Raw genomic sequence first — 13,658 nt, 5'->3', positions numbered from 1 at the left:
GTATCCCCTCTCCAGGTGCTGCTGTTCGAAACCCCAACAGCCTCCAGGACCACATGCCAGTGACACAGCTGGGGCTGCAAAGCTGCTCTTCTGAGCCAGGGCAGGTGAGAAAAACTTGGGGGTTGTTTTGGGTTGTTTTGTTTGCTTTAAACACAAAGCTTCAACTTTCCCAAACACAATTGTCAGAACAAGGCAGAGAACAACACAGCTCCTTGCTTGCTCCCGCAGGTGCTGAGATGGGGGATGCTGGTCCTTCCATTTTTTAATTGTAGAAAGAGTTTCTGACAGAAACAGGCAAGAAAACAGGAGGGAAAAAAATCCTTGAAGAAGCTCTGAGTAATGTCTGAGAATGAAAAGATCCAGACAGTGCAGTGTGCAGACTGCAGATCCAGCACGGGTATCTGCTGCCTTTCAAGCCCCTATTGGGATGGCAGAGAGGAAGATGAGGTCTGAAAGGTGATGAAGCCAGTATAAAGCCTAGAGGAGGCTGTTTAAACAACAAAGGGCAGGAAGGAAGAAGAAAATGATTACCCTGGGCCAGAAAATAAAACATCGATGAGGATGGTGCATAAGCAAGGTGATGCTTGCCAAAAGTGATCAGAAATTTTTTGAAAAATCTTTATTTTGGGTCAAAAAAAAGGCTGATTTAACAAAAGGTAATTCCTAAACCAACACATTCTTATACACTTCTGCAACAATAAAAACAACCAGGAAGAATGTTTGGAAATTGAAATTTCTCATTTCATTTTTATAAAAAAGAATGGTTTAGGTTTTTGAAGAGGTGAAGCATTGCACTATCAGACAACCTGAACCACTTTTCAAAGGTCAGAATCAAACCAGTGCATGTCAAGGTGGTAACAAGTCTTCATCTGACCCAAATTTTGTGCTTGGTGATTTTATCTAGCACAGGTTGCTCAGAGAAGCTGTGGCTGCCCCATCCTGGGCAGTGCTCAAGGCCAGGTTGGATGGGGCTTGGAGCAACCTGGGCAAGGGGAGTTTAGAACCAGATGCTCCTTAATGTCCCACCCCAAACATTTCTATGATTCTCTGATCTCTCCAGTGTCATGCAACTCAGAATGCAGCCAGAACAGCCAGCAGACCTCTGACTTGAAGAACTTATGTTCCTCATGTGAACAACTTACGTTTGCCCAGGAGCATCTCAGTGAGTCTTTCTGTCACAGGCCCTGGCTGGATGGGATCTTAACTAGTTTGAGTCCAGGTTAATTATTTTAATTCATTGGCCCCTACCCTAAGAGACCTTGAAAAGGATGAAGTCCTTGTGCATTAATATGAATAAGAGACACACAGCCTCCCCTTCCCAGCCCCAAACCATGGCAGGGATACCCAAGGGACACTCACCTGGCTGCCAGAGGGAGCCCCATACCAGCTATGAGCTGGGAGAAAATGATGTAGCTGTGTTTCATTTCTGCTGCTTTGTAGCTGATGGTTTAATTCTGAGGGAACACAGCAAGTTTATGTGACCTCTGTAGCACTGCTCTGATGTTTAATAATAGCACTCTAGCTACTTAACACACGAATAAGACTTATAGAAATAGAGAAGGCATAATTTGGAGCTGAACAAAGAATTTCACTGAGTAAAACTGAGTAAAGCTTTTATGTGTTTTTGGGTAGCAATGCATTATTTATAGGAATTATCATATGTACTTTGAATTCTGTGTCTGAAAGTTAACCAGAGCAGGCCAGGAGCATCACCTCAATCTGCAGACTCTTATCACACAGTGATGCAGCATGAGGACTGTGGCTTTATTGAATGAGCAACTCATCTGTCCCCACTTGCAGCCCATGAGGCAGAACACCATCACTGCTCAATGTAAGGATTTAAACACAGCGACATGACTCCAAACTATGCAAGGGGCAGCTCCGGTGGTGTATCACTGCCCAGAGAAATGACCATTATTTATCTATAGGAGCTTTTCTTGGCCTTTTAGCTAAAAGAACCCACTCTCACCAACACCTCTCACCTGTCTTTTCAAGACAGCACCCTCAAAAGGCTCTCACATATATGCTTTGTTCAATTAATCCAGCATGTAATGCTTTGTTCTCATGAATTTTGGAGCTACTCTGACGTGCAGTAAAGGCAATTGAGACCTAATTTCATTATTCATCTCAATATGTTCCTGCTGCATTCAGAGAACAGACTATGGGCCCTCCTGTGGCTAATTTAGCACCTGCAAATCCCCATGATTAAAGCCAAAGGCTGCACAAGCCACAGGAAGGATCTGCAGGAATATGCACACGTCAAATCATCCCACTTGCAGGGAAGAATATTTCGGGTTTTTTTTTTTCCTTTAGAAACTTTGTACATCTGTTCCTGACTCAAAATGGGACCATCATGCTTTAGTTCTGCAAGATCAGGCTCTGTGTCCCACACCATATATATATATATATATATATATATATAATTACTTTTCACAAAATTTGAGTACAGTTTCAGGGAAATCAATGTACCTGGAGAATTGAGATACCATCAGATTGGAGCTATTAACACTTACCTCCTCAGCTGCTACACTGAAGTTTATCAAATACTAGCTATTTAAGCTAGAATAGTTAAAAAAATTCCTAATGAAGCTTTCTTCAGCTAAGCCAACTGAAAATTGACCAAAAAGTGATTTTACTGTTTCCACTGAAAATGCAGCAACTTCTAGAAGTCCAAAACAGACACTTAAGTGCAGTAAAATTGAAGATTTTTGGTCTAAATTTGCAAGCTGCTATTAGAGTTGCTTAGCCTGAGCAGCTCATTCTCAGCTTGCACTCGTCAAGAGGCTTCAGACTTCAGTAATCACTTCTGTAATCACGACAACCAAACCACAACAGGAATTTGCATGCTTGCCCTGCCCCCTCCATATTTTGTTTCAAATTATGAATTTCAGCATTTTTGGAAGACAATGGCAGGAAGATTCTGTACTTTAAGCCACAAAACCCTGACACACTTACTCTGCTTTCCTGCTACAATAGCAAGGCTGTTTTTCTTCAGCTGTACAACCCATGCCGAAGCTGGTCTTGCCAAGTTCAGTTTAGGATTTTTTTTTTTGTTTGTTTGTTTTTGAAACCACTGCATATGCATGACTGAATATCTGTTATGCAACCATAACAACTGTCCTTTTCAAGGAAGATTCCTGCATAATGCGAGCACAGAGAATCCAAGGCAAACAAGGTTTGATCTTAAATCTTTAATAGTAAAAAAAGTGTAAAACCAAACACACCGCTGAAAACTTATCAGTAAGAATGAGAATTTAAGTGTTCAAATTCAGAATAGTGCAAATTTTCTTCACTCCCCTCCCCACCTCTTCCAAACTTAAATCACTTTGGTTAAGATACTCAGAAGTATTGGCAAAAACTGAACTTTTGACTTATATTTTTGGCTGCATTATTTCTAACAGGTACAGATTTTGTTTCAGTCTCTAGAAATAAACCTTAGATACTTCTCTATCAAATATCCACAGAGATCACTGCCAGCTTTACTTACATCTGGCTTAATAACATTTTGAAATGGGTTTCAAGATGGTTACAAAGCTGTATCTCCAGAAAGGCAGCAGCTTCTTAAACCTCTGAGCTGAACCTGTCCTGATCTCTTCAAGTAGTTCTCTAAAATTTGATTATTTAGATTTTGAACAGTTGAGAAAAGATCTTATACCGACGAAACTACTCTTGATTTACACCAAAGCAAGGTTAAGAACTGGGGTCTGCTCTGTAGTATAGACTTTGTGCTAAACTTTTGTTGCTAGCATTCCCTTAGAAGAGTGAAAACAGCCAGAACAGGGACCTGGCCTCAACTTCTGTTCTGATGGTTCAATCTTTAACTGATGCCTCTAACTATAACTGAAGCCATGTAAGATTGGAAAAGAACACAACAACAACAAAAAAATAATAATTGCATAATACAAAAAGGCAAATCCATAAAAGTTTACAAGTACACCATAACCACAAAATTGGAGTATTTCTAAAAATTTGGGTTCAATGTAAGGTACAACAAAACTAGCTTTACTAGTTAAATAAATTATTGCTCCATTTGACTCCATGCAGCATTGAAATGAACTCAGAACCCTTTTCTCTTTAATCTCTCATAAGAAATGATCGATATTGAAGAGAACTTGAGGCTCAGACTTACTGTACATTGCACTTCAACTTTTAAGACCTAATACTTGCTATTTAGGTCTCCTGTGGTCTAAGCTATCAAATGAATACGTTGTGCTCACCAGAACTATGTATTAAGAAACACCAAATGTTTAATGTAGTGACATAAGCACTTTTTGTTTTTAAGAAGGCAATCACAGATTGCAAGTTCTATAGGGTTGTGTAAAAACAAGTAGTGATCTCTTTCAGAAACAGAACTGAGGAAACAAGCTGTTTGCTATTCCTCACCCAGAGTTTAAATCACATTTGAGGCCCAATTCTGTTTCTGATCATTTCAGTCCAAGCCTGGATTCAAAGGACAGCTCTAGGAGGAAATTGAAGACGTTGGGGGCACGTGCTTGATGGCCAAGCAATGACATGCAATGCATGTTTTTTCAGTGACACCAAGACATTTGAGATACTTAAGATGTCCTTTGGTGAGACACTGAAGCAGGTGTCTAATATCAAGCAGGAATAGTCACACACACTTGGATTTCTTACTGAATTGTGGCCAGCACTTGATTTTAGCAAATCTAACTGCAAGCCTCAGGAGTAATGAAATTTCCAGTCGGAATCTCTCAATAAAGGTTCACGTTTGAACAAGATTGTCTCCAGTGTTCACTTCTCGTGCTGAAGTAATTTAGAAGTTCCAAACTGAGGCTTCCAACCTCTCATCCCTCAAACCCTCTCCACTGTCAAAGACAGAAACTTAATGCAGCATTACAAGTAAGGGCATGATTCCTTCATAAGACTCCTAAAAGCATTAGTGCAATGCCTTTAATCTGTTTCGATCACTCTTATTTTTAAATAACCCTATTTTTAAAAGATTTGGATAAATACTATTCCTATTAAACCATACTTCATCATTGTTAAGCACCATCGATCTACTTCCTTTGGGCACTGATACAAGAGCTTGTAATTAAATTTCAGTTTCAAGGCTTTAAAACACGGCAGCTGATTCAATAACTTACAGTGGAATCTAATACTTGGAAAACTGCCACTCAGCCTCAACAGTTGTATGCACTTGGTGTTAAACTCTTCCAGAGAACAGCCATACGCAAACGCTTATGCAGTAAATCAGGGTAAGATTTCAAGATAAGCAGTTAATTTCACTTGGCTATTCTAAGAGTGGATTAATATTTTTTTTTCCCCACAAGTCATTTGTGCAGTGAGCCCATAAAGAGATTATTTCTCCTAAATAATCTTCAGTTTTAAAAAGAAACACATCTTCATAAGGTTGCTTTCACACTGGCACCGGGTGTTCTTCTTCAAAGGCTTAGTCATTGTGTGGCTTCTCTGGAATACCCTATGGATAAAAAACATCAAACACGTGTTGGGTTTTAATGCCATCTGATAAGTGACTACATTATGCAGCATTTTCAATTATTAAATAGTCAAATAACTCCAGTTAGGCTGACAAAGACCTAGCGAGCATGGCTTCTTATAAAAGCTTAACAAGGACGTGCTCACTAACTGTGGGGAAAAAAAAAAAAAAAAAAAAAAAAAAGAAAATCACTATGGGTGTTTGTTGCCTCAGTCAGTGCATCTGAAAAAACCATCTGCCAATAGCACTGCTTTTTGTAAGACTTTGTTATCTTTCCTCTCCATCTCAGTTTATTTCTCAGCAGAAGGTAGGCAATGCCTCACTTAGTGGACATCAATTCAGTTTTAACAGCCCTTTTTTGAACTGCCTTTAACCACAAGTCATTTTATTTTCCAGCCAAAGCCTGGTATCAGAGACTCACTCATTTCCTCCTAAACCCCCTTTCTAGTATGGAACCCTATAGTACGTCACTCTAAGACACTTAACCAATTTTTTCTTCGAAACAAAGCTTGCAACATGTTCTCTTTCTAAGGTCAAGATTAAAATATATTGTCAACTACTGAATGCATTCTCAGTTCTCCAGCCTCTAGCATTAGTACACAATAGATATTTGTGAGGCCCAAGTTCTGAATACCACCCTAATTAGTCAGATGCTGAGAATGATGGTTATAAATCAAAACGAAGTGTTGCCACCCACTTAACCCAGCTGATGAGCATGGGCTGAGCAACTCTAGGGTGTCACAATGAGCAGAAAGAACTGATGGCAGCAGCAGCACCTTCACCTTTTCCTTTGCTATAAAACCTACTGATAGAAAACGTTGGATTTCATCCTCAAGCTGACAGCAAAACAAACAATCAATCAATCAAACAAACAAAAAAAAAACCCAAAAGCCAAACAAAACCCCAAAGTCTCTGCTAAGAGCAGGTTTGCTGAAAGGTCACACTGCACTTTGTTAGTACATGGGAGCTCCCTTGGAACACAGACTGGAAAACAGCAAGCATCTCCCAGCTAACATCTATCAGCATGTAGGATATGTCTCAGGGACACTTGTCATTTCACTTTTCATTTCACTTTTCATTTCTAACAGGAAAAGCTAGACAGAGGTTGAGGAAGAAGCAAAGCAACTTTACTTCACCAATTTCCACAGGTGTCACCATCGACTCTGGACAAACCCAGAAAGTATCTGTCACGTGCAGCAAAAAGCTCAGGGACTGCAGCACAATATAGCTACAGAAATAACTGTTTTATCCAAGTATGGGTTAAAAAATGCTACATTCCATCTTCCTGCCACATCCACAACTGCTGACAAGACAGACTGCTACTTTTGAATCACCTCTATAAAAGAAAGATGTGGTTGACTGAATTACAGACTCTACTCTGGATTTCCAGCACAGAATGCTTCACAAAGACTTGCAGAAGTGTTCCTATGAAAATATTGCACTTCTCCATGTTTTTCTTGACTAAGTAATGGCAACATAAAACACATAAGAAGATACTTCTAAATAACCAGAACAAAAAGCTCTGCATTGCCAACTTGCCCCTTTCTTTATAAGGAAGATGACAAGATTGAAAGGAAAGCTGCAGGCAGGATACAGGCTGATTTTAACTACATTCAGGTGAAATTATATCAGAATGGAAATGTTCTATGTGTCTAAATTAATTTTAGCTCTTTCTAGTTTAAGGTTCACTTCCTTTGCTTTCTTACAGGAGCAGCATAGAAACTGGATGCACTGTGTGAAATACAGAGGTGTAGCATAAAACCAGCTTTAATTTTATCTTGAGATTCTGCTGCAATACCAAAGCCTCAATAGAATTCAGGTAATGGGTGATTTTCACTTGATGCGAGTGGCAAATTTAAAAAGAGAAATCATGCTTCCTCTTCCCCCCATACACGTAGTTCTAAATAAAGCCAAATGCAGACTGTATGCATCAGTGGGATTTGAAGGGGGAATAGTGAACTTGTGTTTTAAAGTGCTTCAAATGCCCTTCCTTCAAACTGGAGACACCTAAACCACAGCAGCCTTAGGAAAGTTAAACACCTGAAGAATGTTTTCCAGGATACAGGACTTACATAGCAAAGAAGACAGAAGTTAAATCAACAAAGTATTAATTATCATTTTCCATCAGTGTCAGAACACTTTTCACAACTAAACCTTAGGCTGATGTGCAAACACACAGCCAGGTTTACTCTTCAGTGTGCCACAAGGAAATAATTCCTTAAGAATCTGGCAAAAAAAGGCAGTAATTTGTATTATCCTATATATAGAGTAATATTTGAATCATGTCTTAAGTAACCAGCAAGAGAATATTTGATTTTGGAGCAGTGGAATTTGATGCTACATAGGGACATTTCCCTATATATACACTTCTATGCATGAATAATTAAAGAAAGCCCAGCAGTGTCTCAGTTCTCCAGTCACCCTAAATGTTAATTATAAATACTGATGGAGCAGGAGCAATGTACTGATTCCAGTCTTATTTAGGCTGCTGCTGGGAAAAGTTAAATACAAAAGACATTCAAACACTTACTAAGACAATACCCACTCTACTGGCAACACAGGTTGTCTGCTTACAGTTCAGCTCTTAGGAGTACATCCATTTAACTCTGTCAGTTTGTGAGTCATACCCTTCGAGGCATAGTTTGTTCTTGGACTAACAACAATGGAAGGCATTTGGATTGTTAAGGAAACTACTAATTATGCAGTAATTACCATAGCCAGCTGGCGTCCTATGTTTCCTACAGTCACACCTCCTGAGAAAAATATACATGGAAGCCAAGAACGGATGTAAAGGAAATCTGGGGATGTATACCTAGTAAAGAAAACGAAATAAGTTAGAGACAAGTAACTTTCATCATCTTACAGCTGTTAACCAGATGCTACAGAGTTCTCTCCCTGGGCTGAAACAACAAAAAGCAACAGAGGAGACAGAAATGGGGAGACCAAATTAAGTCTGTAAACTTCATAAGCTTCCAAACCCCCATTCCTAGCCAGTAAAGTTTAGAAAATTCACTCTGCTGAGAGCCACTAGGAGTTCAGTTTTCTGAAATGTTACCATTTCAACACACATCCCAATTCATCTGCTCCCCACCTTCCACCCCCAGTTCTCAGTCTGGGCATTTGGAACAACTGGACCACTACCTTAGACAAACAAAACATTTTCTTCTAAGAATGTGCCAGATATGTTAACAACTAAATGACAGTTCATGTACACCCATGCTTTTAGTTAAGACAAGAGAATTGAAATAGTATTTTAGAAGCATAACTTACTGATAAACACCATTATATACAAGAAACTGGGTTATCAATGTTGCTACAAAGGCTATTGTTATTCCAAGTCCGAGACCACTTCTTGAACGATCAAATGTCCACCAAAGCCCCAGTGATAAGGCTGCCAGAGTCAGGGACAGCTGGACGTTGTTTGCAAAGTCTAGTTTCTGGAAAAAGATGTTAAGGACAGTCCTTTTTAAGTCTGCAGACATCCTGCTGCTGAAACTGAACAATGGAGAACTGAAACTGAAAGTGAGCACAATTCTGTCTTTAAATACGAAACATTTAGGGTTTGGTTTTCGGACCTGCCAAGCAATCATAGCTGTTGTTAACTCTGACTAGAGCATGACTACAGTCAACACCAATTTTTGTCATACTGAGCATCTAGAGAATATGCTACGTTTTAAAACATTTAACTTTGATGGATTTTTGTCCCAAGTAACCTGGGTAACACAAGCTGGCTTCAAAATCTGCTCAAGCCACCACATTTTAACATAAAGAACACTCTTACTTTGTGCTTCTCACTAGCCCGTCACTAGCTAGTCGTGTTAACTTTTAGAAGTAGACAAGATCTAGATTAAAATAACACAACTTACACTGCCATGCTTGCAGTAGGACAAGACATCCCACGATGTCAAGTTCCTCTCCCCTCTCATAACACTTTAAGTGAGCCACTGCAGTGTGCAGCAGATCTCACAGAGCTTCTCTGCCACAAGCACCACCCTTACCTTGGCCATCCTCCCCCAGCCCCGGGTGGCAGAGCCAGTTTGGGGAGCGCATGGAGCAAAGAGCAGCAGAAGGATACAGCGCTGGCGTGGTTGATGCCCACGAACACGGCGATGCAGCGCATGACGCTGGCCCACTCCCGCTTGAACTTGTGGGGCTCCCCGAGGTGGCTGTCGATGCAGGGGTACAGCAGGCCAACCACGGCTGCAAGAGAAGGAACAGCACCTGTACCAGCTGCCAGGCAATGATCACTCCAGTATCACTGAACAGCAGCCTGGCAGCTAAGGGGCAAGGTGCTCATCACGCTACTGTAAGCCCGATGAAGAAAAGATAATTATTACCCACCTTTTCTGCTTTAGAGAAGTTGAAAAATCTTCTCTAACAAGCAGCATTCTCTTTGAACGTTTAAATACACATTGCATTGTTAAGGTATCTGTCTTGAAGCTCCTTTTGTTTAAAGAGATTTGTCATTCGACATCCTGAGCAAATGCTTGTACCAATAAAAGTAAAGCATAATAAAAGCTTTGCGAGGAGTGGAATCTGTGTTTATTGCTCACATGCAGGGCTGACAGCTTTATGAACATGATTCATCAGCTGTGAATCAGGCCCTGAATTAAGTATTTGCCTGGACTTCAAAGTTTATTATCAGAGCTGCTTTCTCTCCTTCTGCTGGGTCAGCCCAGTCCTCCTGTCCATGTCAGATGAATTTTGATACCAAACAGAAGCAGAGCTGAACTTAAACAAGCAGATGTCATCAGTCTATTTATATCAGGGAAAAATAACTACTCATACAATTAATCAAAGTTTTTATCTCCATAAAGCATTTTTGCAGCCTTAGCAGTCTGAAAGCTGGTTGCAGAAGAAGAACATAGGTTAATGTTAGCTCAAACTTTAGTTGAGCATTAGTAACAAATTAGTAACAAACACCAGAGTTTCATTCTTCTAAGGGATTGCAACTCCCTTTGCTGTCACCAGCTCCAGGGTTAGACATGCTGCTTTTACTGAGTGCAACTTCTGTGTTTATTAATTTCCTTTCTTGCTCTTTTTTTTTTTTTTTAAACCCTTAAACTCCTAAGAGTAATAAATTCTATGTTAAGAAGGCTACAGAACATACTATTCCAAGACAGACATGTTCTGAAAAAGCTTCATTACTCTGATGTCAACTACCAGGACTTTTGCCTTATGATAACAGTTAAATTCCAAAGTTTAATCCAACTGTGACAGGACTGTGAGAACTCTCACTGGAGAATATCCCAGGACATCCTTTTTACTACACAGATCACTATTCAGTCAAGTTTACAGTTTATCATTAATAGCCCCTTCACTGTGTGATACAGACATCACATAACTGCAGCGTTGCTTAAAGTACTTTCAATACAAATTAAAAACTATTACAGTGCGTTTATTTCCTAAAATTTAACTCCTTTTTAATCCTCCAACCCTTCACCAAAACCTTGTTTTGCCTAGACACGGACCGGGAGGGGTTATTAATGATGTGTGCCAGCTGTTGTGACAACCACACCGTGGCCTGAGCCTTCTGTGGTATTTGCCCTGCAGCGGGTGGGGGGGGACAGGCAGGTGACAGGGGCAGGAGACAGGGGACAGTAAGGTGACAGGAGCAGCAGGCAAGGCGCTGAGAGCAAGCGGGTGATGGGGGCAAGGCAGGTGACAGGGGACACAGGGGACACAGGGACAAGGAGCAGCAAGAAGGCTGCAGACAGGGGCAGTGGGCAAGGGGCACCGGGCAGGGGCCGGGCCGGTGACAGGAGTCAGGCCGGTGACAGCGCCCGGGCCCATGACAGGGGCCAAGCCGGTGACAGGGCTGGGGCCCCGGGCCGGTGACACGATCGGGGAGCCCCGGGCCGGTGACACGATCGGGGAGCCCCGGGCCGGTGACAGGAGCCAAGCCGGTGACACGATCGGGAGCCCCGGGCCGGTGACAGGGCTGGGGCCCCGGGCCGGTGACACGATCGGGGAGCCCCGGGCCGGTGACAGGGCTGGGGCCCCGGGCCGGTGACACGATCGGGGAGCCCCGGGCCGGTGACACGATCGGGGAGCCCCGGGCCGGTGACAGGAGCCAAGCCGGTGACACGATCGGGGGGCCCCGGGCCGGTGACAGAGACGCGCGCGCCGCCGCACGTGACTTCCTTGTTGTGGCCCAGCCCGTGGCCAGTCGCGGCCGCAGCCAATGGCGAGCGCCGCCCGCCACTCACCAGTTCGGGGGCAGCCAATGGGCGGCGGGGGGCGGGGCCGGCACACCTCCCTCCGGCCGTGCGGGGCGGGGCCAGCGCGGGAGCCGCGGCTCGCGGGCGCCGGGGACACGCGGGAGCCCCACGGTGAGCCCCGAGCGCCGCACCCGCGCTTCCAGCCGGGAAAATCCCCCCTCTTTACCCGAGCGCAGAGCGCACCGGCTCGAAACCAGCCCGGGGACACGCAGGACCCCGCGGGCAGCTCTCGCGCGGGGATGGAGCCTGGCGCGCATCCTGCCGAAAGCCCGAGTTCGCATCGCTCGCTGTGTGATGGAAGCGCGGGGCTCCCACGTTCAGGGGTCACGCACTCAGCCCCAGCGCCTCTCCTCCTCCACGCGAGGATGAGGAAAAAACCGAAATCATTCGTGAGGTCAGCGACTCACCTGCTGCCGTGCCGCAGCACGGGGGCACCCACCAGGCGGAGGAGAAGAGAGTGGAAATCACTTCGTCAGGGAACAAAGTCACATTCCGCTGGACCTGCAGCAAGTTCAGCACCAGGGCCATGAAAGCGCCCACGACGAAGAGCACCACGCTCCTCTGCACCAGGTGCTGACTCCAGTTCAAGGTGCTGCTGGTGGTACTGGTGGTGCTGCTGGCGCTGGAGGTGCTGGGGCTGCGAGCTCCGCGACCCACCAGGGCCAGCGAGGGGCTCGACACGGAGGAGCTCAGCATCTCGCCCACCTTGGCGGCCAGCCCCGCCGCCGTGTCCCCCAGCTGGCTCCTGTGCCTTCCTCTGGCAGTGCAGGAACAGCTCCAGGCGCAGCTCTCCAACCTGGGCATTGGCTTCTCCGGAGTCCTGAAACAAACACACCGGCACACGCTAGTAAAGCCCCCAGCAACGGGTCAGGCCGGCGCCTCCTCCGGCACCGACCGAGCTCCGGAGGCGCCGGCGGACGCGGGCTGGCCCGACCCAGCCGAGCGACCCCGGGGCTGCGCCGCCTTATCCCCACGGGAGGACACGGACCCCCCTTTTCCCCGGGGACGGCGTTCGCTCCCCAGCCGGGCCCGCACAACCTCCGTCCCCCGGCCCGCCCGTCCGTCCGTCCGTCCGTCAGTCAGTCAGTCAGTCAGTCAGTCAGTCTCCTCCCGGGCATCCGGGGCGCGGGTCCCGCCGCCCGCTCACCTCGGGATGCGGAGACTCCGCCGCCTCCCTGCCGGCTACGCGCCGCCGGCCCGCGCCCCGGGTAAGGTTTATAAACCCCGAGCCGCGGATGTCACGTTACCCGCCTCCGACCTACCCGCGGCCGCAGGCAGCGCCGGGCCCGCCGCTCCGCTCCGCGCCGCCGCCCCGCCCGTCCCCGGCCGTCCCCTCCCCGCCGGGCGGGGCGAGCGCCGGGCGCGGGAGCCGCCGCGCCAGCCCCGGGCGGCCGCGGCCCCGCTCGGGTGAGGCGGCGCAGCCAATGGCGGCCGGGCGGCTGATATGACGTGCGGGACACACCACCCGCCTCTCGGGCCCGCCGCTCCGCCCGCACCGCGACCGCGGCGGCAGGACGCTCCGCTCGGAGCGCTGGGGACGCGGCCGGCGGCGGGAGCGAGCCGGGGATGCGCGCCGCCCCCGGGAGGCGAGGGGAGGGCGGTGGAGGGATGGAGGCGCTGGCGGTGGTGATGCTGGCGTAGAATGGTCAAGGTCGGGAGAGACCTTTAGGGTCATCGGGTCCTCACCGTCATCGGGTTAGGAGCGACTGTCGATCCAGTGCCACCACTGCGGCCCTTAAACCACTAAGCCGCATCACCCAGATCCAGATGCCTCTTGAACACCTCCAGGGTGATTCCATCACCTCCCTGGGAATCCTATCCTAATCCGTGACCACCCTAAAAGTGATGGGTTTTTCCTTTTTCGTTTTTTTTTTTTTTGACTCTCTAATCTGACTCTCCCCAGTCTCATATCTCAAGGCCCTGTGTCAGTGGCCTTTGCAGTCCAACCCTTGTGTGCTTGCCCAGTCTGCTCCGTGTCC

General features: G+C 46.0%; 1 protein-coding gene across 2 annotated transcripts; it reads right to left on the bottom strand.

Moving 5' to 3' along the window:
- Nucleotides 1-3,174: 3,174 nt before the first annotated feature.
- Nucleotides 3,175-13,024, bottom strand: INSIG1 (insulin induced gene 1). 2 transcript variants are annotated; one of them, XM_066314396.1, is made up of 6 exons: nucleotides 12,942-13,024; nucleotides 12,087-12,499; nucleotides 9,534-9,658; nucleotides 8,729-8,895; nucleotides 8,171-8,270; nucleotides 3,175-5,440 (listed from the first exon to the last, which is right to left on the bottom strand). In XM_066314396.1, the coding sequence occupies exons 2-6, from the start codon at nucleotides 12,481-12,483 to the stop codon at nucleotides 5,411-5,413; spliced, it is 819 nt and encodes a 272-aa protein (XP_066170493.1). In that variant the 5' UTR covers nucleotides 12,484-12,499; nucleotides 12,942-13,024; the 3' UTR covers nucleotides 3,175-5,410. The 2 variants fall into 2 exon arrangements, with proteins under 2 accessions (XP_066170493.1, XP_066170488.1); XM_066314391.1 differs by having other exon boundaries at nucleotides 12,827-12,952.
- Nucleotides 13,025-13,658: the final 634 nt, after the last annotated feature.

Source organism: Sylvia atricapilla, chromosome 1 (assembly GCF_009819655.1).
Source record: "Sylvia atricapilla isolate bSylAtr1 chromosome 1, bSylAtr1.pri, whole genome shotgun sequence".
Lineage (NCBI taxonomy): Eukaryota > Metazoa > Chordata > Aves > Passeriformes > Sylviidae > Sylvia > Sylvia atricapilla.
Note: the sequence above shows the minus strand (reverse complement) of the source record. Positions and strands in the feature narration are given on the sequence as shown.

Excerpts from the sequence above, each read along its gene's own strand:
- INSIG1 (XM_066314396.1), bottom strand. The coding sequence starts at position 12,483 with ATGCCCAGGTTGGAGAGCTGCGCCTGGAGCTGTTCCTGCACTGCCAGA. Across the intron at positions 9,659-12,086 it reads GTGCTGCGGCACGGCAGCAG|CCGTGGTTGGCCTGCTGTAC; the intron begins GTGAGTCGCTGA and ends CTTCTCTTGCAG. Across the intron at positions 8,896-9,533 it reads GCATCAACCACGCCAGCGCT|AAACTAGACTTTGCAAACAA; the intron begins GTATCCTTCTGC and ends ATCTTTTTCCAG.